Source organism: Notechis scutatus, chromosome 3 (assembly GCF_049901735.1).
Source record: "Notechis scutatus isolate UNSWTSFEM ecotype Mainland chromosome 3, rNotScu1.2, whole genome shotgun sequence".
In the NCBI taxonomy this organism is placed as follows: Eukaryota; Metazoa; Chordata; class Lepidosauria; order Squamata; family Elapidae; genus Notechis; species Notechis scutatus.
In genome coordinates, this window is record NC_142011.1 from 82,022,851 (window position 1) to 82,050,550 (window position 27,700).

The 27,700-nt window shown below is 37.8% G+C and overlaps 2 protein-coding genes across 10 annotated transcripts in view; one reads left to right on the plus strand and one right to left on the minus strand.

Moving 5' to 3' along the window:
- KYAT3 (kynurenine aminotransferase 3) overlaps positions 1–26,971 on the minus strand; it is a 36,460-nt gene extending 9,489 nt beyond the window's left edge. Inside the window, exons 1-9 of one of the 6 annotated variants that reach the window (XM_087960588.1) lie at positions 18,015–18,060; positions 17,534–17,599; positions 11,077–11,174; positions 6,318–6,376; positions 4,958–5,102; positions 3,764–3,913; positions 2,722–2,808; positions 1,458–1,583; positions 1,249–1,369 (exon numbers count right to left, since the gene is read on the minus strand). In XM_087960588.1, coding sequence (XP_087816714.1) covers positions 1,249–1,369; positions 1,458–1,583; positions 2,722–2,808; positions 3,764–3,913; positions 4,958–5,102; positions 6,318–6,376; positions 11,077–11,174; positions 17,534–17,552 — 805 coding nt within the window. In that variant the 5' untranslated portion in view covers positions 17,553–17,599; positions 18,015–18,060. Of the gene's footprint in view, positions 1–1,248; positions 1,370–1,457; positions 1,584–2,721; positions 2,809–3,763; positions 3,914–4,957; positions 5,103–6,317; positions 6,377–11,076; positions 11,175–17,533; positions 17,600–18,014; positions 18,249–26,794 lie in introns of those variants that run through there. The other 5 variants (XM_087960587.1, XM_026674129.2, XM_087960589.1 and 2 more) reach the window with 5 other exon arrangements.
- Positions 26,509–27,700, plus strand: part of LRRC8B (leucine rich repeat containing 8 VRAC subunit B) — a 42,799-nt gene continuing 41,607 nt past the window's right edge. The window contains exon 1 of one of the 4 annotated variants that reach the window (XM_087960584.1): positions 26,509–26,731. The gene's annotated coding sequence lies outside the window, so the exon portion shown is untranslated. The remainder of the gene's footprint in view (positions 26,732–27,700) is intronic. The other 3 variants (XM_026674127.2, XM_087960585.1, XM_087960586.1) reach the window with 3 other exon arrangements.

Sequence of the window (27,700 nt, forward strand, 5' to 3'; positions counted from 1 at the left end):
ACTAGATTGGGAAACTTTTGAAGAAGGCAATGTGACAAGACCCTGCTGCATATCTGCAAAGAAAACCATCTTGATGTATGCATGTAATCATCCCCAGGAGCTCAACTCAGCTAGAGAACTTATTTCATTGAATTATGTAATGTTTACATATATAACAATAAAATTTCATTGAATCATATGACTTACTTTAAGTCGGATACTTAATATATTTCAACTTCAACATTATTTTCTGAAGCGTGTGCTTTTTGCTTTTTTGAAAAAAAAAATTGCTGTAACTTACAGGCAATATTTCTTTAAGTAAGTTGGGCTGGCCAGAATGGGACATCTCCACCCAACTAACTTTCCCTGGCCATCTCGCTATGGCTGTCTCACCTCAGCCAGCTCCAGAGGTGGTATTCAGCCGGTTTGGAACAGTTCCGGCGTACCGGTAGTGGAAATGTTGAGTAGTTTGGAGAACCAGTAAATACCACCTCTGGCTAGCCCCGCCCACCCGCCCCCGCAGTTTCCTGTCCTTGCAGAATGCCGCGACTCAGTTGAAGTAAAAAAATAGCTCAGCTCACCAGCGTTGGCACAGAGGGCGTTTTTTGAGCACTGTGAAGCGAGCTCTCATAGAACCAGTAGGAAAAAAATTGGAATCCCACCACCGGCCGACTCACCCTGGAACAACTCACAGTAAGACAATACAACATGGAATAACTCTCTTAAGTTGCAGCTCATCCCAGCCTTAAGAGAGTTCTAACTTGAGAAGGTTCAAACCTAAAGCAAGACAAGGCCTGCTGCAATTCATCTGTCCCTCTCTTGAGTTAACCTGTGAATTGTCCCGCAGGAAGTTGGTTGTGGCAAGTGGCCTGAGGCAAGTCGGCTGCGGCAAGTTGTCCTAGACCCTATCCATAGCCCGAAGCTATAAACAGTTAGTTTTTTTGTTTAGAATTATATGCAAATTCACTCAATATGATTTATCATGTGTAAATCAGACCATTATACCTCATTCAACACATCCTGGATAAAGTACACAGGCTTATTACTTATGAGTACAGCCATGTTTTCAAATATTTATTTATTTAATGATTAATTCATCTATTCATTCATTATTAAATTTATATGCTGCCCATCTCACTCTGAAGAGAAAAATATAAGAAGATATAACTGCTTCTTTTTTGTTCAACAGCTAAATTCAAAATATAGTAACTAAAATGTATATTTAAGTTTTTCATTATATACCATTTATACCATTTTAAATTTTAGTACCTATTTTAATATGTTTATTTCCAGTATAAACTAGCCATTCATACACCTCATCACTGATGCACAGTGTGTCATATTTAATACAGAGATCAGCAATTATCTGGAGCTCTTCTTTTGTATAGACCTAAATGAAGAGAGAAACATGCTGGTCAGTATATTCAATATATACTTTAAGTGTGTGTGTGTGTGTAAAGCAAACTTCAAACGTTCACCTTTCCTATGGGATTGTGAGGGGTATTCAGTATAATAGCTTTAGTCTTGGAATTAAATTTATTTGCAAGCTCAGTGGGATCCAAGATCCAGTCAGCACTAGAAGCAGCTTCTCCATTCACAGATTTCTGGAATAAAACAGAACATATTTTATTAACTGCTAGGACTGCCCAGTACCAAATCTCCTAAATTGATAGATTTCATTGTTATTCAGGCCCGAAAAATAAAATCAAAAGAATGATAAATAATTAGATCTCTCTCTCTCTCAATCTCTCCTCTCTCTCTCCTTCAGTGACCAGATTTTGAAAAAAAAAAAACTTGAAAAGAGGGAGAATATGAAAGAGGTTCATAAGGATAAAAAACTTTATTTTTTTAACTTTACTGAAAAATGCCTCTCAATTAGTTTGACATAATTCTTAAGAAGGGCCTATTCCACCGCAAGATTTGAGTTGATGGATTCCATCGCAAGAAGGGGCACTTCCATCGCTTGCCATATCATGGGAGGACATGCACATAAGGCCCCAGCCACTGAAAATTTTACTCGTCAATTATATGCCCCCCTCAGGTTCAGATACTTATCATTCCCACTGGAAAGAACAGCTCAGTGGGATCTGAACCACAGATTGCCTTATTTTTCACTTGCGCTCAGAGGTACATATTGTAAGCAGTTTATAATCAAAGCAGCTGAGCCAAGATCTCATTACACTGAACAAACTGGTGATGCATTTATCTGATTGCCAACTCCGTGTATTTTATCTCTGTACTTTTTCCTTTATCTATTTTATCCCAGAACCAGATCATGTATCAGGAAAACTCGAGAGCAAACCAAGAAAATAAATAAATAAATCTAAAGATCAGATTTCTGAAATAAGGGGCTGTCTTTTACAATGAAGGATATATGATCACTGCACATACATAGCAATATTTTTACAGCGATAAGATTTACTACTATTACACACAGTTGTATATTCTTAGATTTTAGTGTGTGTGAGCCAGCAGTATTAAAATGGGTAGGGGTACAGAATTAATGCTATAACAGTCCAACTATTTATTTTTAATTCTGAATCAAGTATTTTCTTAATTTCTTATATTTTAGGTAAAGAAATGTGAATGATAACTGCTATCACACCATATTCAAAATGTAGGAATGAATTAGGCAAGCTCTGGATATTCATCCCTCCCTTCTTTTCTTCCCACAAAGCTTTAAATCAGTTCAGAAGTTTCTCTCAGCTATTGTTTTCTTGTCACCAAAACCACACTACTCACATTTCTCAAAGGTATAAAAACAGGCGTGGCTCCTGCCATCCTCACCATGGGCTCGTAACAGTCATAGAAGGGCTCAATTATTATTACCTAAAACAAAAAATAAGCTACATGAATAAGGAATTAAAAAGTGAGCTACCATTTTTTTCTAATATTGAAAGCAGACTTAATGATAACTTGACACATTTGTAAACATTTCATGTATTAAAAGAAAAGTATTTGGGGGGCAGCAAAGGGGGATGAGAGAACATATTTTTTATAGTGTCTTTTTTTTGTAAACTACCATAGCTATTGCAAATTTAGAATGAATGTGTTAGGCATGAAAGGCCAGGTCCACTTATGAAGGTTCAATTCAGTTGATTTAATCCTAAAACCTTATGCAAAGGAATCTTCTCCACTTAACAGTAAGCACCTGGTTAGATAGGGGTCAATGACCCTCAAGTGGAAACTAGACTTAGCTTGTGGCTACAAAGGGATTCGAGGCTGATTCCTCTTTTCACTCTGTCCCCAGGTTTTTACCATTCCTTCTCCTACAAAATGAGAAGTATGGAAGGAAAAAGAAAATAACAGATCTAGAGAACCATTAAAAAAAAACAGGGGTGGGTGGGGTAGAATGATAAATCCTCTTTAACCCAAACCAGATTTTTATGTGTCAAAAAGAGCCAGTCTGAAGTAGTGGCTAAAATATTGGCCTAAAAACCAGGAGACTCTGAATTCTAGTTTCGGCTTAGGCATGATAGCTAGCTGGGTAATTTGGGAACAATCACTCTCTCTCAACCCATGCCATCTCACAGGGTTGCTGTTGTGGGGAAAAAATAGGAGGAAGAAGGCTTACTCCCCTGAGTTATAAAATAACAAAGGTAGGATAAAACTATCTACTTTAAAATATTAAGGAATTATTTGAGAAATTGCCTTTAATTTCAACACTGGTTTTTAATAAAACTGTGTGTGTGTGTGTGTATGCATGCATACATACATACACACACACACACATATACACACAAACACCAGTTGTTTTATAACAGGAATTATTACAAAGACTTACTTCATCTTCTGCTTCAATAAGCCCCTGTATTGCACTAAACAGAGATCCATATGCCCCTACTGTCACCAGAATGTCCGTGTATGGATCAATCTTTTTTCTACAAACTTTTTCATACACTTGAGACAGGACTTTCACCAATGGTGGATGACCCTGTGTACATTTTTTTTTAAGAGAGAAAAATAGTTAATAACACAGAAAAATGTCAGCTATGTATGAGTGATGCATGCATTAGTTCGAAACGTAACTAGATAGATCATAAATCCTTACAGCCAGAGTTTCCAAATTGTGTAATGCCCCAGGGCACCACAACAAACCCACAGGTGTGTCATGGGATATTTTAAAGTTAAACTTTTGCTACATCCATTTGCAAAACTGGGGTTTTGGATGTGTTTTGGTAGAAGAGTACCACAAAAAAAAATTACTGAAATACTCAGGGTGCTATGAATCAAGAAAATTTGGGAGCCTCTGCCTTAGAATAACTTCCTTTTTACGACCCTGTAGTTCCTATTCTGGGTAAAGTCAGGGTGACTGGATGGAGCTGACCACTTACAGGCCGGATGACCTTCCTGATGCCTACGTGGAATTTGCAACCCCCCAAAAAAAGTTTTCCTTGCACCCTAGGAGAGAAACATCTGCCACTACTTAGGACTGAACTCTCAACCTTCTGAATGGGAGACAAGCATCTTTGCCACTAGGCCACCCCATTGCTCTCAACCTCTGCCTTTGAATATTATATCTTAATAATTGTCTTGGGGCTTTGATAGCACTAAATATCAGAATATATTTTTGTAAAAGATGGGAAGTGTCAAGTTTGATGAACTAACTTAAGAAAACAAAGAAAGACCAATTCCATCGAAATGTTACTCTACTTATATATTAATTACATGCATGTACTGAGTCCTACGAAGCATGTTGCTTTATTATCATCATCAAACAGAATAATAATATCTGGAAAATCCACACTAGTTTAGTTTAATGTATTAAATAGGTTATGCGGATGGATGAAATGGAAATTAACTGCATTTGCATATAACTCTAATTTAGGTGAGGAAGACCAACCAAAGAACAGAACCTTGTATTTCTATTCCGAATAAGAATCTAAAACTGAGAAATATCAACAAACCAACTGAGAAACTTTCAGGCTATGCTATTCATTTGAAGCACTGTCTTTAGTCAGGTACATAACGCACTCACAAAACCCCGAGTGTACTGGTTCAGCCTATCCACCGATGATGCTTTTGCCAATTCTTCTTTTACATAGTTAGGAGGAGATATATCTGGAAGTCCTTGTCCGAGATTAACAATAGAGGGATCTGCAGCAACTTTTGTAAATTCCACCCTACGGGACATAGAAATTATTGCAATCCTATTAAATCCCAAGAAAGACTAACTCTACTTCTGTGGAAATCATAACACAAAAATAGCAACAATGTGCATTTTTTTCAAATTCAAATGTTTTGTTTCGATAGTCTGAACAGTCTGAAACAACTATTCTAACCTTTCTGGAAGCATATCCAATGCTGTTTGGATGATTTTGGAAATATTTGTGTTCAAAAATTGCCTTCCTCTCTTAAAAAAAATAAATCAATTTCAAACTTGGGATATTTCTGAAATGACCAGAAGAGCACTAGAATACCTCCCATAAAATTTAGCAATCTGTTTCAAATTTACATCTTTTCAAACTAGAGCAAATTAAGCTACATAGTGGCTCTCTATTCTCCCTTGAGATACTTTCAGTGGCAGTCCCACTGCCATCAAGACTAACAGCCACTGATCTCCATGGCAATCATGAATTGGTCCAATCCTTTTTTGAAATCAGGCAAGCTGGTAGCCATCTACTACCATCTTGGAATACTCAATTGCAAAGCTGAAAACATGTTGTGTAAAAAAATCTTACTAACTAAACCCTGTTTTGGGTAGTTTTTAAACTATAAACTGGAAGCTGTTCATACCTCCAGAAACAAAGTGTATTTATTTATTTGTTTATTTGTTGTTTCATTATCAGGTTCTGTAGCCTGAAAAAAATTGAAAATTCATGGCTTATTCAATCCCTTACCCATATATTTATTCCTAACAACCTTCTATAATTGAATAATGAAATATGTGGCTAAGCTAACAGAATTCTAAGTCAGTCTCTTAGTCATACATTTATTCTTATCTCTAATTTTACATTAAATTAATCTTTAGACATAACCAGTAAGGGGTTTTTTGTTTAATTTCTGGTATTATTTAATGCAAATATGTGAATAGCATTCAATAAAGATAAAATCAGGAAAAATGCCAACTCATGAGAACTTAAAAAAAGATGAAAGAAAAAGTCCTGAGATGAAAACTGCCAACTTTTCAGCTGATTTCTGTAGCTGTGCTCTTAACAGCAGCATGCTGGTCAATTATTAAGAAATGTATCTCCTTACGATACAATCAAAGTGATATTGAAGGCACAAATGAAGATGAAAAATGTGTTACTCTACACACATTCCCTTTAGAAGCTCAGCTGTAATGTTCTGAAGTTTGATTATTGATTAAATTAATGCTTTCATTGATTATTACTTACCACACATTGTCATCAAGCCCTTCAATTCGTTTAGCGTTTTTATGCTTGAAGTTCATGGCCTAGCAGCAAAACAACAATAACAACAACAGAGAGACAAAAGGACTTTTGTTAGAGACAAAAAAAAGTGCATATTATTAGATGGTGTGTGTGCCACCTCTCCTTTTATGCTTCCTGTCTGATTTCCACTTATAAACAGCATAAACTACAATTATATTCTTATTTAAAATGAATCTGACTTAACACTGAAGACACAAAGAAGAACGCTAAGTAAATACATCCTGTATGAAAAAGTACTAAAACGAATGGAAACTGGATGTAAGGAAAAAGAACGTTGAAGCTGCTTCGAACAGTTACTCTAGAGAAATATGAGAAGGGTGTTTGCTGGATGTTGAAGAAAAAGAAGCTGCAGATCAGAATAAATGTATGTACTGTAAAGATTGCTACAAATAAAGAAAATGAGAAAATACTGTAAATATCTCTCTATAGGCAAAAAGATAGTTAAGAGGTAGTTGAAAAAGGGTGAATGGCTAAACAATGGTCATAGATGTGAGGATTGGTCATAAAGTTACTTTTCCATCACGGCAATCACTTTTATCATAACTGACATCATTCACTAAACAAGGCAGTTACTAAATGAGATAAAGTATCTTGTAAAGTATCCTTGCTTCCAGCACATTGATACAATACATTGCCTTTATTCTCCGAATTTCTCTTTTCTCTTCTACTGTTTAATCTAAACACATTTTTTTTCCTTTTTCTCCCTTCATCTTGAGTAATTCATTGTCTTTATATGGCTAAACCACTTCAAGAGTGCTTCCTTCATACTGATCAAATGCTTTTATATTCAGTCCAAATGTCAACTCATAAAACATTCCTATGCTTGTTTTAGTAGTTGCCATAAAAGGGGGGGGGAGGAAGGAAATATGGAAAAGCAGTGCAGCAGTTTGAAAGTGAAAGTACATTCCAACTCTTATCTTTAAAAGATTGTAACTAAGATACCACAGCTTTTGCCCTTGAATATATTTAATTGGAGAACATGAATGATGACACCCAGCCTGTGAACGTGCTCAATTGGTGAATCTGGTTTATGAGACACCCATGGGGGAGGTGGGAAAGAGGGCCACAGGTGACTGTAAATTACGTATGCCAGAGTTGGCTTCATACAGGGCAGTGCCAGTATGTTGACCCTAATAAATCCTTTGAAGTTTTTTGAAGTTTGGCTCGACATTCATGATTTAACTAGAGCGATTGCTGGAATCCTGACACCAAATTCATTTAGCATTCATTTGTTCTTTTTTTTTTTTTTAATTTTATTTGGGTTTTCACACACACAAAATACAAGTAAAACATCTTTTTTGAAAATAGCATGGTCCCGGGTTACACTTCTTTATACAGACACAAACTCAATTTCATGCTCATTTTTGTGTTCTATTCGATATCTTATTACTATTTTGCATTTTCTAAATAGTTTTTCCCCTCTTTTAATTTTCTCAACTTTATTTTGATTATCTCATCTCAATTCAAACCATTATGTTTATACTTTTGTCTGTCCTGTTTCAACTTCATATTATCTTTTCTCATTAAACCAATTTTCTCCTGTAGTTACTAATTGGAGTATGACACCTTTATATCTTTTAATTTTATCCATTCAACTCTTATTTAAACTTCAATGTATACCTTAAGGTTATAACATTCAATATAATACATAATACATAACTTCCAATCGAATTCTGCTTGGTACATTCTTAAAATACACACTATATTCTTTAAAAAAAGGATTATAAATATATGTAATTAAAACCCTCATTCCATTCCAATTCAGTTCTATCATTAATATTCATTAAAGTCTTAACATCTTTAACATTTCTTTTCAATTAAATATCATACTTCCTTGGGGACACGTATAATCTTTCCATAATTAATTTTTCCCCTATTTCTCTTCACTTATGTTTTATAAATCATTAAATATTCATTTTATTACATTTATTTATTAACAAACATTGCACTAAATTACGATAACTATTTTATCCATCATTTTGATCATACATTGTTTCATATTTTCTGAAATTATTTCTATTTCTAATATAACAATACTATCTTATGTACTTTTGCAGAATCTTCTTTGTACTTTTTAAGTTCCGTTTTCAGTTCTTCTAAAAGTGGTGCCATTTTAAACACTTTTAAACAACCACCCAATTGATTTTAGTCATTCAAATGCAGTAACCAAAAATCCAGAAGTCACCAAGTAATCCAAATACTCCTGAACTGTTTCTTCTTACTTCTTCTTTCACTTTCTCTTCCTGGGGTTTTACTATTTTGTTGCCATGTTTCAGTTAAAATGTATCTTTTAGAAGTCTTGTTGAGATTATACTGTAAGTTCTTTTTAATTCCAGGCAGTCTCCTCCCTTCCAGATCCTGCCCTTTTATTCTTTTTCTCTCCTTTCCTGCTTTCAAAAGCTTTTAAGTATCCAGAAATCTTTATTATCCCTTTGACATTTTATTTTCAGCTTAAATGCCTATTGATGTCAAAGTGGATTTTTTTTTTCAATTTCTTGCTTAAGTCTCTTAGCTGTCAGTATAGGGAAAGGAAGAAGAGAGGGGAAAAAATCAAATCCTTTCCCTTTTCTCTCTCCTTCGCTGCTTGAAAATCTTCTTTGGGAACAGTGTTATTTTTTTATATAGTTTAAATTCCAGGATACCTTATTTGCTGCTTTTGCTGTTTGACCCAGTCAATGAAAACTTTCTCTTCTTATCTTCCTCCTGCACATTCTTTTCTGGTCAAGTTCTTCTTTGGGGTGGCCATTTCTGACCACCGCCTTCAGGAAAGGGAGTAATGGCCAGCTGAGGAGGAGAGATGCGGCTCTCCTCAACCCTGCAGACAGTCTCCCCCCTCTTCACCACCTCTATGGGATGGCTTAGCCCCGAAACCAGCCGGCTCGGGGCGCTCCAGTGGCAAGCACGGATTGAAACCACGCAGAGTCGCGGTTTCGGTCTGTCGCCGAAGAAGCTCAAACCAGAAGTCCCTGCAATCATTTGTTCTTGATCTGACTATTCTTGTTTTATCACACATCCTTCTTGATAACTCCATTCCAACTACACTCAATTACTTTTTGTGTTTCACCTGACATAACTAACTTTCCAAATAACAAATATAGCAGAACACGTTTTCATTTCTCTGAATAAGCATTCATTACAACAGACCACAATCTCCGTCCACTTCTCCATCTTTAATACAAATTCTACCAAGGTATACCATGTACTTGTTCTAATTTGTCACCTTTTAAATATAGTTTGTAACTGTTCACTTCCCTTGTCAAACACTACTACCTTGGTGTTTGACACATTAATTTTCAGATTAATATGTTCATTACATCCTACCATCTAATGTTTTCTGAAAAGGAATAAGATATTTAGCCAACACTGTATCATCATTGTCTGCATGCAAAATTATATAAACCTTTATATTGTCAACAAATACACTTTTCTAACATGGCTACAGAACTCCTTAAACAATCTAAAAATATATTATGGGTTATTGAACATATACCTACATTTTAATGCATTTATAACACCTTATAGCATTATGAGTGGGCTTTTTTTTCTGGATGCTAGTATTTATAACTTTTTAAAATTAAATATGATACACTTTTAACATTTTTGCTTTACTATTTATTACTCCAAAATGGAGTAGCACAATGGGTATCATGCATCTATGTGTGTACAGCAACATTATAAAATATAACACTGCTAAATTTCTTTGCTTGGCTTATGGTCAACCTAAGTACAAAACTCCTCTGATCATACAACCCAAATGAACCAAGAAATTCTGAATAAATGAGAGAATATGTGAAAAAAAATACTTATTATTCTAGCTCTTTCTCAATCTTTTAAATATTATTAAGAATTAAAAATTTATAAACCAAGCAAAAACATCAAAACCATTTATTATAATGTTAGGATACTAATAATCATTCTATCAGTTCCACAAAAATTTTAAAACAAACTATGTAACCAAAATGCCAAATGTAGAGAATGATATCTTAAGAGAATTACATGGAGGCTACTAAGACAGAGCAGCACTACAGTCTTAGATTCCAGCATAAAAGTGACAATGAGACACACATACACACTGAGGCCAATTTGATTTGTTTTAAAGGTTTCGAAGTAATTGCATCAGAGATATCCGCACAGAACTTCTATGCCAACTGTACCTTCTTGGATTGCTCATGGAGTGGTTGAGAAGAGCCTTGTATAATAGCCAGCAATGTCAATCACTAGGCTAATAAAATACTGTTTTGCATTTAAAGAGACCTGTGGGAACCTCAAGTGCACGTCTAAATAGAGCCTCAGAGACATTAAAGAAAAATGTAGAAAAAGTTCCTTTGCTATGCTCAATCAAATGCTTTGTCCTTCCCTACCTTCCCTCTCTCTGTTGTTGATTCTAACCATCTAAAAGAAGCTGCCTTCTGTTCCTACTTAAAATATCAGAAAGACCAAATTTATTTTTCCATTTTAGTCCAGTTTTCCCATGGTTTTTTTACATACTACAGTACAGCCTTCATCTCTTTGCACCTTCTATAAATGAGATGAGAAACTGAAGTTATTATGTTTCTTATATCAGCAGTATTTGTAAGTAAGGAAAGTTTTTTGAAGACATTTAAGTTATGCAGTGCAGGATAAACTTCCGTTAGTGATTCAATAGCAAACGTAACAAAAAGTATATGCAATTATGAAATCTTTGGAGAGACTGAATACATACTGAACAAGTTGAAAACCTGAAGCATCTCAAAGGATAATTAATCTTCAGTAGAGATGTTCTAATGCCAAGACTGAAGTACTGATGAGCTAAGAACATCCCTGTGTAACAATAAGTTTTAAGAATATAAAATAACACAGACACAACAGAGGCAAGTAACAGGCAACATTTGTATTACTATATTTTTTAAAAAAAATTTAAATGAGCATACACAGTTAACTTTATATAATACATTTTGGTAATCAACCAACAGGTAATAAATGGGAAATAGGAAATCAAAAAACAAGGAAATCAGGATGGATAAACCTATTTGCTGCACTTGTTGGAGTAGAACCCAAGTCCAAAAAATAGTAAATATATTTAGAAAAAAGCAATAGGATCAGAATTAACTCTACTGGAAAGTTTATCACAATTTATAGACAGGCTCCATTCATTGATAGTCATAATTTCTTAAAAGGGAATAGAGCACATTGCATTACATTTTCTAATCCAGATTTAAACTTGATAAGATCTGAATTGTTGAACTCTGATAGTGGATCCAAATTCATCTTTGCTCTCCAAAAGAGAGAAAAGAGCGCTGAAGAAGACACAGAAAAGGACAATTAGAGCCATCAAGGAGTTGAATATATTTTAGGCTCATGATAGGCAATTCTGCAGACGAAAACCTCTAGTCCACTGTGTCACAGGTCTTTGTGGGTTGAGCAGCAACCAAGGAGTTAAAGAAGTCATCATGGCACCCACAATCATATCGTCAAACCTGCCCCTTTGGATATGCATGCAATAACGCAATACATACACAAAAGGGGCCTGACTTCAGTTGCTCAAATGGAGCTGCCTCTTGATTTTTTTTTGACACATGTCCCAACACTTCTGATGAGTTCACGGGAGCTGATACTGGACATAACATACCTGGCACGATTTGGGATTCCCCCCCCCCATTTTGTTAATACAATAAACAAAATAGTTTTGTATTTGCTATTTGAGCAACAGCTCTGTAAAACCAGATAAACCCCAAACCTTCTATTGTCTCCCTTATAAAGGAAAACACATGAACTAATTATATTGACCAGCATTCTCTATCAGGCTAGCAATCACTTCAATCCCTGGCTGGCAGATCTTGACCTCAGTGGAGACCTTTTGCCTATGTTGATTTGCTCTTCCTTGCTTCAGCGCTTTTCTCCAAATTGTCCAGGCTTCACTTCAGGAAATTTCACATTTTCCTTGAACTAAGAATCCAGCACTGTAACGTTCCCAACCTATCTCAGGATCACCAGCTATCATTACAGCAACCAGTGGAGAGAAAAAAAGATCCACATGCAGAATTGTCTACTTCCTTTGTGAGATGCTAGAACACCCCTTCATTTCTTTCCCAAAAAATCCTTTCTTCCCTTTTTAAAGACTCCAAGTCTGCTAACTCAGCAACTATGCCATTCTTCAAGGGGAAACTTTTTTTTCTATGGGTAAGCTATCTCTTACTGTCGGCTAAGCAGAATAGAGTGCCTCTTTGGATTTATGGGTGGCTATACGACAGAATGCTAATGAGCCATGGATGAGAGCAAAATATTACCGTTTGTTTCAATAGATATATATGTTATACAGCAAATAGCAGAGAGATTAATTGTCACTCGTTAAAAAAGTGGAAGTCTGATATTGAATTAATTACAGAAAAAATGTTTTCCAGGCAAAAGCAAGATGTACTCTTCGTATGGATTGTCCTTGCTCATTTTACATTTGGCCCAAAGCACAAGAATGAAATAAAGGTTAGTCTTACTGTGTGAGGATTTCAGATTACTTTGGGTTTAAATCAGGGAAAAACAAGCCAACATTTAAAGAAAAACAACTTATCAATGTTTATTTGGAAATTGTGCTGTCCAGCCAGTGTATGGGAATTGGATAGTTAGGTAAGAGAATACCTACTATGGAAGTCTATTTTCACGAGCACTGCCCAAAGCGAACAGCTGCTTCCCGGTGAAGAACTTAAATTTCTGTTGACATGGCTAGGGACCACGGTCTAGCTACATGGTGAAACACATTTACACAGGCTTACTTAACGACCCAGACACCACTCTAAAACGAGCGTGGAATGCTTTGAACCAGAAATATGGCGAAGACACATTGATGGAATACTCGCTCCTAGAATGACTTTACAGTTTTCCGTGTATCGCCATCCACGAAACCCGAAAACTAGAGGACTTTTCCAACATCCTTACGGAGCTGCGAACAGCCAAAGAATGTTCTGACTTACCAGGACTGGCTTGCCTTGATCTCTTCATAACGCAAGAAGCAATCATCGCCAAATGCCCAAAAGAAATATTAGAATGATGGATTGTTTTGTCCGATGCCTTTCTGGCCGCAAACCGCAGACAATACCCACCTTTGCCTTTCTTCAAGAATTTGTCTTCCGCCAAACAGAGTCCTGCAACAGCTTCAGAAAGCTTCGCCTCAGACGCAGAGTTTACCAACCTAACAGAGACCGCTACTGCAACTCTGGACCTCTTCAGCCTCTACTGCACATCTCTACAGATCATCACCAAATGTCAACACATAACACTGAGATCGACTCCTCATCCACACACAGTTGAGGAGAGACCTCATCAGATACAACCCAATTTAGATCTACTATTTCAAAGAGAAACCAGTTTTGTCCTATGCACCACACTCGCCACTCGCTGAACAGCTGCACTGGGTTTGCAGCGAAATCACTGACCCAACGAAAAGAGTTACTAAGGGAGTACCAATACTGCTACAAGTGTTGTGAATCCAAACACCTGTCCAAGTACTGCACAGCCAAGGTGCAATGCATCTTATGCAATAGTGACCAGCACCCGACCGCGCTGCATTCAGACTCCGAGCTGCCACTGCAAATATCTCGTAGCCCTCCTTCGGACAACGAGCCTCAACATAACACAGAAGCATACACGGCTCCTCGGCAGACTGCCAAACCGCAACCAAAACCGAGGGTGAGTGTCAACTGCACAGCACTGTGCGCCAACTCACCATGCTCTCGTTTGTGTCTTCCCATCTGTTTAGCCAAAGTGTACCCTGAAGGATGCCCTGAGGATGCCGTGAAAATGTACATGTGGATAGACACTCAAAGCACCTGCACCCTGGCCAGACCTGCATTCTTCGACCTCTTTGAGGTGCAACAGAACGAACTTCACTTCACCGTATCAACATGCCATGGACCAAGAAGCACAGTGGGAGGAGAGCTACTGGACTCTGCATAGTCGTTGGATGGAAGTGCCCGGTTCCCACTACTGCCCGTGTTTGAATGCGAAGGGGTACCGACCACCGCAGTCAGATTGCAACACCTGAGGTCATAAGTAGCATGTCTCACCTACAGCACCTGGCTCATCACTTCCCCACTCTAGATCTGGAGGCCGAGATCCTACTCTTGCTGGGAAATAATGCCCCACATGCCTTTCTCTTCTCCGAGTCAGTCGGCGGCCCTGTAGACGGCCCAGTGGCCATCAAATCTCCACTAGGATGGGGGACCGTAGGAATTGTCAGTGACGATCGGATGGAGGCTCCAACCCAGGCAAATGCCTTAGCACCATCCATTCCAACTGCTTTCTGACGCCCTTTAGCACCATCGAAAACAAGAATGCCGTTCCAGCCTAAAAAGGCCGCGGCAATCAGTACACTTTCGCTAGGACACCCTAAATGGCTGCCAACAACCACCAGACGTCCACTAAGATGCTCTACACGGGCATATGCCTCACGCAACACCCTTTCCAACACCTTCCCGATGCCCTTTGACACCGTGGAAGCAAGAGTACCATTCCAACCCTAAAAGTCCCCCAGAAGCGACCTCCAGACTGTCACGATTGGTACCAAGAGTACCTGTCAACCCTAAAAGGCCACCTGAAGTGACCGCCAGACTTTCACCTTTGCCACCAAGAGTACCTGTACACCCTAAAAGGCCGCCAGAGATAACTAGCAGAATTGCACTTAGAGGCTGAACTTGAAGATTGAACCTCAAGCTTTGTACGCTTTGCTTTATTAATGTTTATTGTTTTTCTTAGTTATATAGCTAACTGTTTATCTTAGTTATATAGTTATATGCTATTCAGTTAGTATTACTGTCTACTGCTTATCTTAGTTTATAGTTAATTTTTTTCTTCTTTTAATAGTGGAATTTACAATTCCAGACGGGGAGTGTGCTGTCCAGCCAGTGTAAGGGAATTGGATAGTTAGGTAGCAATTGTGAGCTGTTCCCTTAAGGGAATACATCATGGTAAATATAGTTAAGGTATCCTGGGAAATGTAGTCTATGTCACGTGACCACATCTGTAATCCTGACTGGTCACTAAATTGACCCTCAAGGGGTTGGGGGAGGTTTTCCTCATTCTTGCCTGAACTCATGGACTCGTAACTGTTTTACTTCTATCGCTACAACATGAGGGAAAAAGAATAGAAGATAAATCATCTTTTTACCTACAAGGCAGATATGCAAAGGATTTGTCATTAAAGAAGAACTTCGTCACAAATGTGAGTTATGAGAATACCGGATGAACCAATAATGTACTTTGTTATGGATGTCTTGTTGAGTTTATCTATCTGCATCTGCACAGCTTAAAAATCCACTACTGTGCAGAATACAGAACAAATTATCCCACTTCTATCCAAACAAATCTCTGCAATTCAGGACTGAATTAAATTAAGAGGGGAAAAAGCAGCAAATCAAATTTGAACTAACCTAGCTTAACTTCCTCAGAAGAAAGATTTTGAAAAAGAAAAAGAATTTTAAGAAAGTATTGGATTGAATCTAAGTATTGAAAATATAGGGTTTCATAAAAACTAAAAGGAGTCCTGATGTCTATATCTTAAGATAATAGTATATTCATTATGTTATTCTCTTTCAAGTTAAGCAACTTTATACAAGGTGCAAAAAGCAATAAATATTATGTCAAGCAAGCCATAATACAAGAAAAGGAAACAATATATAAATTTAGTTTACACCAACTTCATCAATTTTATCTGTTTCAATTCTTCACAAACCATCTTTTTTCACAAATCCTTAAATTAACTCATAAAAGGCCTTTTGCTCTTTAAATGTCCCATCTCTCTCTTTTTCAGGAGTTTTCAACTGTATCCTATTATGAGTTTCTCATTTTTCCACTTTCTCTCAACCAATGTAGTTCATCTTTTTCTTTTACTTTTTATATTGGTTTTTTATATGTGGCCAAACTTTAACACATTTCTTTTATGTTGGTCAACCCTCTATTCAATCTACATTCATTCATCACTCATTCTTTTATCACCTTGTATTTTCTTGCGTTATCATATGTATTTCCTAAGTAACTCATTTTCACAGCATTCAATTTATTTTATGATTCTCCTGACTTCATATCCAGCCTTAATCCCACCCCTTCCAAATATAGCATGCCCGGTTAATAGTAGGGATAGTTTTAGCAGTTTTGGCATATTTACAAGCAGCTTCTTGAAGTTATTTTTATGCTAAATATAGAAGGCAGCCTGCTTCCTTTCAAAGGCCAGGAACTCTACTGACCCTTATATCCTGTAATGCTTTATTTTTGTTGCAAATCTAATTTGGTAGGAATTGTATAAAAATAAACCTGGGAAAATGCTTTGAAATTGTGACAAGATATATAACTATGCTGAGTTCAGTAACTATATTTACAACAAAAAGGAAATCAAATATAAACAAAGTCTCTTTGTGATGATTGGGTGCTAGAACTGTCAGTCAAAGCATAATGTAAGACATGCCCTCCCAGTTATTATTTTGCAGGGAGGAATCAGGAGTGAGGATTTTGGGAGGGTATTTAGATCTCAGAAAGCTTCTAACCCTACCTTTAAGAAAACAATCATCTGTCAGAATGACATGTTTATGAATAGATATCTAGTGCCAGGGAACCCAAGGGTTGGAACCTCACAAATACATTGTGAAATATAAGTTGCAAGTCATCTTATTTTATTCATGTGTTGTTTATCACATTTCCACACCACCCATCTTACCTAAGTGTTTCTTGCAGTGTAAAGGTAACCTGAATTGTAACCTCAAGGAGCCTATTTACAACCTATTATAAAATTATGCAACCTCGTTTATTTCAAAAGCAAACCCAGCTGCTCCTTATCTTTCTCACTTTCCACCAAGTCTTGTTATCCAAGAAACAAAACAGAGAGGCGGGAGGACAGAATATTCAGATCAGGAATGGGTTTGTTTGCTAAAGCAAAATCAATAGATCCCTTAAATAGAGGGATATCCTGATTAATTCAGGAATAGTTCAGTTAAGCCTTGATTTTGGAAAATAAAAGGGGGAAAAAGGATCTATTATGGTGCACGGTACAGTATTCTCCTAACATAACACAGACATTTAACTGTCAGCTCAGGGGCTAAAGAACCTGTAAACAGACTGCAATTTCAAAGTCATGACTTCAGAATATCTGGATTTATGCCCGTTTATCATTGGTTTTAGTGCCAGGGCTAGCCACCCACCTCGGTTTCTTCTGCTCATTCGTCTCTTTAAAACAACGTAATATTTTCACCATTTCGCAAACTGTTCTGTGATAAAATAAAATAAAATCTGATTTATAAGGGAACTGCTGTAAGTATACAAAAAGGGGTAAAATTCACTCCCGCATTCTCAAAGCATTCATTGTCCAAGGACAATGAAAGTGACAGTGAAAGCCGAGGGAATCTTACAAGAGCCACATTCTTTCCCGCTTTCTTCTTTCTCCCGTCCTCCTACAGGTTTTTTTTTTATTTTTAATCCACTTCCCAAGGAGGCCATTTTCCTCTCATTTTCTTCATTTTTCGTTCGGCAAAAGACTTAAGGGCGATTTTATAACCACAAAAAGTAAAGAACGAAAAAGCCCCCCCGGGGACGCGCTTGAACGTCCCCCTGAGGTTGAAAGAAACGACCTTTCTAAAAGTTTTGGCGCTTTCTGCGTCCAAATCAACCACGCTGCGTCCTTACCTCACACTTGTTCCCCCCGCCCTTTCCCCGGATATGGCGAGTCTTGCCCGAAGAGGCGGTGAAAACAAATTGGAGAAGGGCTAATCGCCGGGGAGGATGGGCTTGGCAGTCGTCCAACAAGACGCGAGAATGGCAGGACCAAAGACCCGATCGCAGTCCATCGTTCTGGATCTATTTTCATAGACCAGAACATTTCAAAAAAATAAGGACCGAACAGCCTTTTTCAGTTCCTTTGCTTTTTTTTTTTTTTTTTTTTGCAAATAGCAAATTTGCATGCTTCTGGCACGCCAAAAGCTAGCATGACAGACTCCGGCTGGCCTTTGCTTTTTACAAAGTATTTTTCCCCCTATGTGTAACGAGCGTTGTCCTTGTGGGGAGTGGGGGAAATCAGACATGTTGTATCGCACCCGTAGGCATAAATGGTACAATCCAGCAAAACTATCCAATATACAGTGTAGATTAAGCAAGGGCTAATGCAATCTGTTGCAATTTTCTTCATATAATGATACCTAATCTTAGCAGAGAACTAAGCTTGTAAATCGTTTAACTAAAGCTAAAATCTGATATGCACACACACACACACACACACACACACACAAAGCAGAAAAAGTGATGTCTTCTGCTGTCTTTTTCAAACTTATAGATTGTCCTGGAAAATTAAATCTGTGTTGGACCAGATCAGAATTATTTCAGAGTATTCTTCAGTAAACAGACTGAAAGAGGATGGCATTATTACTATTTGTAAAAGATGCTTAGTATGGGCACATCCACCCAGCCATCGCCACCTAGTCTCTGCTTCCATGCAGTATGGGTGCATGTCCCTATCCACTTCACACCCTAGGGTCAAGCCTGCAGCTGAGGCACCTGAATGGATTTAGGAGCTGATGGATATTTGTAGCTCAGGGTTGAAATGAGAGGTCCTTCATCCTCTCTGAGGTTGGTTGTTTTCTTGCAAACATTCCATTACCAAACTAGGTAACCTCATCAAGTTTAGAAGCTCTGTTCCTCTGCCAGCATTTTTGCTTCTACTGTATCGCATCTTCTGCTGAAGCAAGTTATGGCTTACTTATAAACTAATAAAGGCAGAATTTTAAAAATTATAATAAAAAAATAAGATCACCATACAGTATGTTGGACCAGTTGCTGGATATGATGCAACCTGTATAGCAGCTAGCTAGAATCTTCATTTATGCACTGCACTGCACACCAGAACAACTAGACACAAGGACAGTTTTTCCCCGAACACCATCACTCTGCTCAACACTGTCCAACTATTTACAAAGTCTGCATTACTATTACTATTAATCTTCTCATCACTCCTTATTGCCCATCCCCTCCCACTTGTGACTGTATGACTGTAACTTTGTCGCTTGTATCCTTACGATTTATACTGACTGTTTCCTAGTATGATTTGATTGCTTATTGTACCCTATGACTATCATTAAGTGTTGTACCTATGGTTCTTGTATCTTTTCTTTTATGTATACAGAGAGTATTTGCACCAAGACAAATTCCTTGTGTGTCCAATCACACTTGGCCAATAAAGAATTCAATTCTATTCTATTCTATTCTATTCTATTCTATTCTATTCTATTCTATTCTGTTTGTGCTTTGGATTGGCTCTCTTCCACCAGCCATACCACATATGCTCCTTCAGCATTTGCCTGTGTGAGGATCAGATTAAGAAATCTCCTTCCCAAGTTTTTCCCCCTGTCTCTTTTTAAAACCTTCAGGTCAGTTGCCCCATAGCAATCCACAAGAATCAGATAAACCATCTCTTCCTTATTTAAGTTCATTAATACCAACTGCTCATATCCTAATGCTGTCCATTGATCCAATAACTGACACCATATCCCCATTCATGATGTAATTTATATCTTCATCCTACCATTGCTATGACAATCCCAAAACTTATCAATCATCAATACTTTGGACGATAATCCATCAGACACTTTTGGGTTCATTCCCCCAAATGTAACTCTGGATGTAAATGTAACATAGAACTTCAAATGACTTGTTTGTGCAAACTAGGATCTCTAGTCTAAAGACTACGATGCAAGCCAACATGCCAGGATGTTTGCCTGCATTCTATTTATATACACAGGATATATTGTCAAAGAGATGTAGTAGTGTATTTATATGTTGGAATTCCTGTGAGCTGGAAATAAAATTATTTTAGATTAAAGTGAACAAGCCTTGCTTAAAGGAGATATATATATATATATATATATATATATATATATATATATATATATATATATATATATATGTATGTATGTATGTATGTATGTATGTATGTATGTATGTATGTATGTATGTATGTATGTATGGTGTTCGGCTTGGTTCGGTATTTTCCCATGTCATTGTAGTTCTTTTAAAGTTGTAGCAGTTTCAGCAGAATCTCATCTGCCATCATCAGGCTTCTGCATACAGAAGCCTGATGATGGCAGATGAATTCTGCTGAAACGTTGCTAACTTTAAAAGAACTACAATGACGTGAAGTTTTAATAGTGAAAACAGCTGCTTAATAAAAAAAATGCATGGTAATGTGGAAGAGCAATTTGTACAATATGTGAAAAATGATAAAGTAGAAGAAACAACATATTTTGAATTCAGATTTAATTCATGGCACTCTAAAGAAAAATTTTGGATAGAAGAAGAAAACCTTTCTATCAGAAAATCTGGGGAGAGTATTTTCAATTAGATTGATTATTTGAATTAAGAATCAGATAAATGTTTTACTGATCCTTCAGAATCACTATTGTGTATTTCAATTTTCAAATTGGTCAGTAGAGGGCAATATTCCATTAACTACTTTAAGATTTGAGGAAAAACAAATTTAACAAATATCTTCTTTATGGTGTATATTCATGATTGTTGTTATTTTTGGTGAAAATATATTTCTTCTACAATTTTTCACCACCCAGACAATTTTTCACCATATAGTACTGTGATGGCTTGAAAATAAACATACTTTACTTTCTAAATAAGAATATGTGACATATTAATAATATACTATTTTTTAGAGGCAACGCTATTGATTAGTTCAGTAATCAATATTTTCTACATTCATTGGAGACTTTTATTAATATGAATGTTATTTTTGAAAATAATCATTTTTCTTTTTATTCCAGCACTACGTTTAAAGGAGACAACTGATGCAATAAGGAAAGAAAGACCTTACTTAAGTTTTAAAGTGACAGAAACATTTTTGTGCCCTGCTCTTACATTTTTTTATTTGGTTAATTTAACTTACATTTAGTGTATCTTACTCACTAAAGAATCCCAGAATTCCTCAGCCTGTCCTAGACTATATAGTTCAAGTACATTTTCTAGATTATTTCAATTCTGCAGAGTTCCAGGTTCCAGTTCATAAACAGCACATCTTGTTTGCATGTTGAATTTCAAATTGAACTTAATATCAAAGTCACCAACCCCCTCTTATTCTGCATCGATTGCAGCATAAACTTGGATAATTGTTACCTTAAAGAGTTGTTCATAAAGTCCAATTGATATTATTTTATTGCAGTCAAGTATGCAAAGTAGCAAACAGTATGATCACCTGACTGAATTCCAATCCACCTGAGTTCACTGATAACTAAGATATCAATGTGTAGTTAATACACTGCATATTTTACTGTGTTGTATTTTCTCTTTATTCCATGCTTAATAAAAATAGCTCCGTGCCACACTCCAACCCTGGGAATCCAGAAGCTAAAATTGTTCATATTTAAAAATTTCATACTTTCATAATGAAAAAAAACTTCAGCTTGATCTTTATATGATTCACATGTGAAAATCCTTCATCCCTTGATGCAAACTCAGAAAATTGGATTTAATTATTAATTTAACATGAATTGTGCAAACAGTTAGAATGTATGGAATATTGAAGTATCTCCTGTTTCTTGGATACTGCCATTGTTGATATATGATTTGTATTGTGTGGCTAACTTGTTTCATTCTATAGAGATATTCAAAATGCTAATTTCATGTGCAACATTGAAAAATAGATTTTTTCCAGTATTGAGTTGCTGTTAGGTCTTTAATAGTTGGCATGCAGGCTATCATAAGACAGTGGTAATTATTATCTGAATCATCACGGGTTGTATGTATATGTAGGGTTGCTTTAGGTTATATTATATATGCACCAATTAGATGAATATCTTTTACAGAGCCACCATAATGTTTTATTTAGATAAGTAGAAGCAACAAAGAATCTTGCAATACCTTGATGACGATAATGTTGAGTCCGACTCCTGGGAATATTATTATGGAGATTCCCCAGAAAACAATTCAGTGCAACTAATTATTTCATATTCATTGGGTTTGCACAATATACTGAAACCAGCCAAACACATTTGAATCTAGTATTTGAAGAAAGCAGACTATGTGGGTATTGTTTATGGTTCAGCATTTTACGTAAGCTCAGAAAGTTGGGTCAATTGAATAAACAACAGTGAAGTTAACCATAACTAATTGCATCATACAAAGAGAGCCTTTAATTGATTTTGTTACATCATCTGCCAGTTTCATTTTTTAAAAGGAGACAATGTAAGTTAAGAAACTTCTTTATAAATTAGTGAGACGTTAGGAGAGAAAGAAAACTATTTTTAAATAGCAAACTTGCACACTAAAGCTGATTAGCCCATTCATCTGTAATTAGTAGACAAGAGTAAATTAAACATACCTGCTGCTTTTATGGCACAGAATCTGGGAAATATTCCTATTAAGGTACAGACAGCTCATCCTAGACAAAGTATGATTGTAAATTGAATGTCAGCCCCCTCACCACCTTTTTCCTTTTGTGATGGGAGGAACAGTAACAGCAAGGAAAAGATGGCATCCTGCTAGGTCACTAATAGGATAGCAGTTCAGCCACCCCCTCTTGTTTGTTGCACTGCTTTGAAGAAAAGGCAGAGTTTTTTTAAAAATGCTATTTTTTACAAGCTGAACTTGTGCATATTTATTCAGAAGTAAGTTCTATAGAGTTGGATAACTTTATCCAATTTTTTTTAAAATTATTAATTTTAACACGTCACTTTTCCATGGGGGGGGGGGGGGGGGGGGGGGGGGGGGGGGGGGGGGGGGGGGGGGGGGGGGGGGGGGGGGGGGGGGGGGGTGGGGGTTGGGGGTTGGTGGGTGTGGGGGGGGGGGGGGGGGGGGGGGGGGGGGGGGGGGGGTTTGGGGTTGGGTTTTGGGGTTGGGGGTGGTTTTGGGGGGTTTTTTGGTGGGTTGGTTTTGGTTGGTTTTTGGGGGGGGGGGTTTTTTTTTGTGGGGGGGGGGGGGGGGGTTGGTTTTTTCGTTTTTTTTGGGTGGGTTTTTTTGGAGTTTTTTTTTTTATTTTTACACAGCCAAAAGCCTAAATAAATTCTGCTAGATTGATGGCAGGCATCACCTCCTTTCCCCCGCCCTCTGCTCTCCACAATCCATCTTTTTCATTATCACATTGATGTCAGCGTTCCAAGGAACCTCCATTCCAATCAGTAACTCCAAGACAAGCATAATCTCAAAAGTACCTTTATTAAAATAGCACCTGGCACATCTGTGGAATTTCAAAACTAAAAGTGTCCTGGACTTCCCCCAATGTCCCAAACTACAAACCATCCCCTTTTCTCTCATTATCACATCACATGAACCAATCCCAAAGTAAGTTCCTTTTTGTTCCTCCCCTCACTCCATGACCTTGAACTAACAAAAGAATTCCATTTTGTCTACTTAGAGCTACTCAATAAAAATCACCCCCCTCCCACTTTCTCAAGCTATGTGGCAGCGATGAATAAGGATTCCAAAGCTGACAATTGATGTATTTATTCTCATTGTATTCCTTTGTCATTGTTATGTTACTGTACTATTATTTTACTTCTGTTCTGTTTACACGCCTTTTCATTTTTCCTCTTTTTTATTATTGTAAGCTGTCTAGAGTAGCCCCATAGCAAGATAGGCAGCAAATACATTTAATAAATAAATAAATAAACCCCACTTTTGAGATATTCATCTACTAATTACATTTATTACGCATATCCCACCTCCAAAGGCTGGGCAGTTAACACAAGTAAGATTAATAACACATATCACATAACTAGCAATAGCACGTAGACTTATATACTGTTTCACAGTGCTTTTATAGCCCTCTCTAAGTGGTTTACAGAGTCAGCATATTGCCCCCAACAATCTGGCTCCTCATTTTACTGACCTTGGAAGGATGGAAGGCTGAGTCAACCTTGAGCTGGTCATGCAACATAACAGTAAAAATTACAACCAAGTCACCATCAAAATCTTATGATAAAAATGGGGACACCCCCAGCTTAAGTTGTATAAAATGGAAGTAGGGTATAATTCTAATATAAATAAAATAAACAAGCCAAAATAGAAAGCCAGTACAGAGGAATCCTTGAGGGCAAGGTATGGAGGCCATCATAGAAAAGCATTGCCTTTGATTCCCTAATTTCTGTTAGGGATGGGATCCCTGGACATCTCAGTATGCATCTCAGGACAGATTCCATATGGTGGAGAATCTGTAAGGGTTAGGGTTGTATCTTGGTCTTGGAAACTTAATTGTAATCTAATGCAGGGACTGGAGGATTGTTATTACATAAGTGGTCCTCATCCAGTGAAAACTGAGACCAGCACTTTTGTCATTAAGCAAAGCAATCACTAAGTGAAATTATAAACTGTGTTTAAGATCTTACTTCAGCTTTCCATTACAAGACCTATGAACGTTGTAAATATGATTGGTTGCAGTTACTACTGTTGTTCCCAATTCCTATCTGAGCTGGTGCCAAAGCTGATGAAGAACACCAGACGTGCATAGTTTTGTTTCCTTTTATTGAAGTGCTGCAGCAAAAGGGTTCCGAACTAGCAAAATGCCAGGATCCAGAACAAAGGTTTAAGAAAGCTTTATACAATTTCACTAAAGCAGAAGGTGGGATAAGGCGGGCTATATAAAACAAATAATCTAATAAACATTTTAGTAATGATCTAACAATTGCCCTATTGGCTTCTAGCTATTCCTATTCCTAAGCCTTGGCCAATGAATGCTCTAGGAATTATCGAATACACATTCTATTTGCTCTGGGCCATCCCTATTTCTAGCTTCTAACTGAGATATACAGGTTGTCTAACTCTTTGATACTGTTATCAGTTCTCTAACTACCTAGAATGGATACAAGTGTTACATGTGCATATTCTCTGTGAACAATAGAATAGAGTAGAGTAGAGTAGAGTAGAGTAGAGTAGAACAGCACAGCACAGCACAGCACAGCACAGCACAGAATAGAATAGAATAGAATAGAATAGAATAGAATAGAATAGAATAGAATAGAATAGAATATTTATTTATTGGCCAAGTGTGATTAGACACACAAGGAATTTGCTCTCAATGTACATACAATATGATAGATCATTATCATAATCATTGTAAAAATACATTCATCATAAAACATTAGATACAACACTTAGTGACAGTCATGGATACTAAATAAGCAATCAACATAAATCATACTACGATACGAAATAAACAATATAAATTGTAAGATACAAGCAACAAAGTTATAGTATAGTATTACAGATGAGGGGATAGGTAATAGGGAAGATGAGAATGATGATGGTAACACTGCCTTTCTCAATAGTTTGACAGTGTTGTAGGGATTGGTTGTTTACCAGTGGTGGCATGGGGGGGGGGAACTGCCCTTGTGTCTAGTTGTTCTTCTAAACACTTTGTTCTTGCCAGACTCCACAAAAACAGGCTTCCTCGTTTTCTTTCAAGCCTATGCCATAGCTTTTTAGCAGACAGCCCATCACTACAGTCCAAGGCAGTCGCTAAATGAGGACTGTCTGTATAACCAAGCTCTGTCTCCTGTATCTTAGGCATCATTATTTTATTAACAGTTCCTCCCAGCTCCTTTATTCCTAAAGACCCATAAGCTCTGAATAATAAGAAGCAGTAACCAAAGCCCTCACCATCCCAATGAAGCAGCTAGATTATGCTTTTGAAGCCACACTGCCGTAGACACTTTGGAGTAGACCTCTCGCAAGGATTCAAGAGGGGAATAAGGCCGGGGAAAGCACAAATCTAACGCTTTTATTTAAGACAACTTAAAATTTAGGGGAGCGAGTGACATCAAAGGAAGGACAGCTACCTAAATACAGGACACGTCTGCTTGGGAGGAAGCCCCAGTATGCTCAGTGAAGCTTATTGCATCTTTTTAAAGCAAAAATAAAATAAAAAATGAACTGATAAAGGTCACGCCAGGACACTTCAAGCGCGTTCGACCTCAGCGGGCCCCTGCGAAGTCGAAACGAGGCCGGCATCCGCCGCCTCCGTTCTGAGGCGAAGAAAAAGCCGACGCTCCTTTTGTTTTCTCCCTTCTGCCCCGCCCCTTTCATTATTCGCTCCCCCCTTTTCCCTCCTCCCCTTGCGCTTCCCTTCGAGCCCAGTCAGCGGTTCCGCCAGCGAGAATCCCATTGGCGGACGGCAGCCGGTGACGCGACAAAGGAATCGGGCGGAGTCTGAGCCGCCGAGTCTCTGGTCGAAGCCGGCTCTTAAGCCCCGCCCCTTTTGTTATTTTTCTTCCCCCCTTTCTTTTCGGCGGCTCGCTTTGCTTTCGCCCTTCCGCGCCCGTAGAAAAGCGCCGTGGAGGAGCCGGGCGGCCTAAGCGTGCGTGCGCGCCCGGTGGCAGGCTTGTCCGGGTGTCGCAAGGCGGCGGTTAGGATCGACGGTAAGCGAGAGTGTTAAAAAGTCGGGCAGTGAAAGAGAAGGCGCCGGGGCTGAGAAGGTTTACCTGACGTTTGTGGCGTAAAGGTTGAGTTTCCGCCCTTTTCTCTTAGGTGGGGAGCTTGGCGCAAGTTCCAGACATGGGTTCTTTCTGCAGGCATCTTCCATCCTTTGTGGGAGGAGATGGTGGAGAAATGGGCTACTACCTCTCCTCCTTGCAAGTCTTTCTCAACCTCGAATGAGTGGAGGTGTCCGTCCCCCCCGCCGCGCTTAATTAAGCTGTCAAACCTGTTCCTTCCTCTAAAACTTAGGAATCTGGGCATGGGTTAAGTGCCTTTCCCTTTCCAACGAATCCCAAAGGTGCTTCTTTTTCCAAGAGGCAGCTGGACTTTCTGGGTTTTTTGTTTCCTTTCAAGACGTTTCGCTTCTTCAAAGCTGCTTGGATGAGGAGAAGCGAAAGGTCTTCAAAGAAAAACCAGAAAGTCCACCTGCCTCTTGGGGAAAAAATAAAATAAAAAAGCACCTTTGGGACAACCATGACTGAGAATCTCCATAGACTTTCCAGGGAATGGAGATTGTTTTTCTTTTAATGGCTTGCCAGTCACAACTTCTGGTGAAATGTTAAAGGCTAGTTTAGTATGGTCTAGTGTCTAGTGGGTAAAGCAGGCTACAAAACTGGAGCCCATGTGTTCTAGAGACTATGAAAGCCGGCTGGGTGACCTGGATACACTCAGCCCAACTCATCTCCCAGGGTTGTTGTGGGGAAGCTAAGAGGAGGAGGAGGAGGAGGAAGGAATAATTAGCTATATTTTGCTGTCATGGATTATTTTAAAAATAGTAAAGTGTGGGATAAGAAATAAGGCATTAAGAGACCTGGCATAGATTGCTTCAGCTCTGATAAGTGTGGACTGTAGGTTGAAAAGGGCTGGTTGTTTTTTTTTTTTTTTAAAAGGATTAGCATTTATGAAAAACA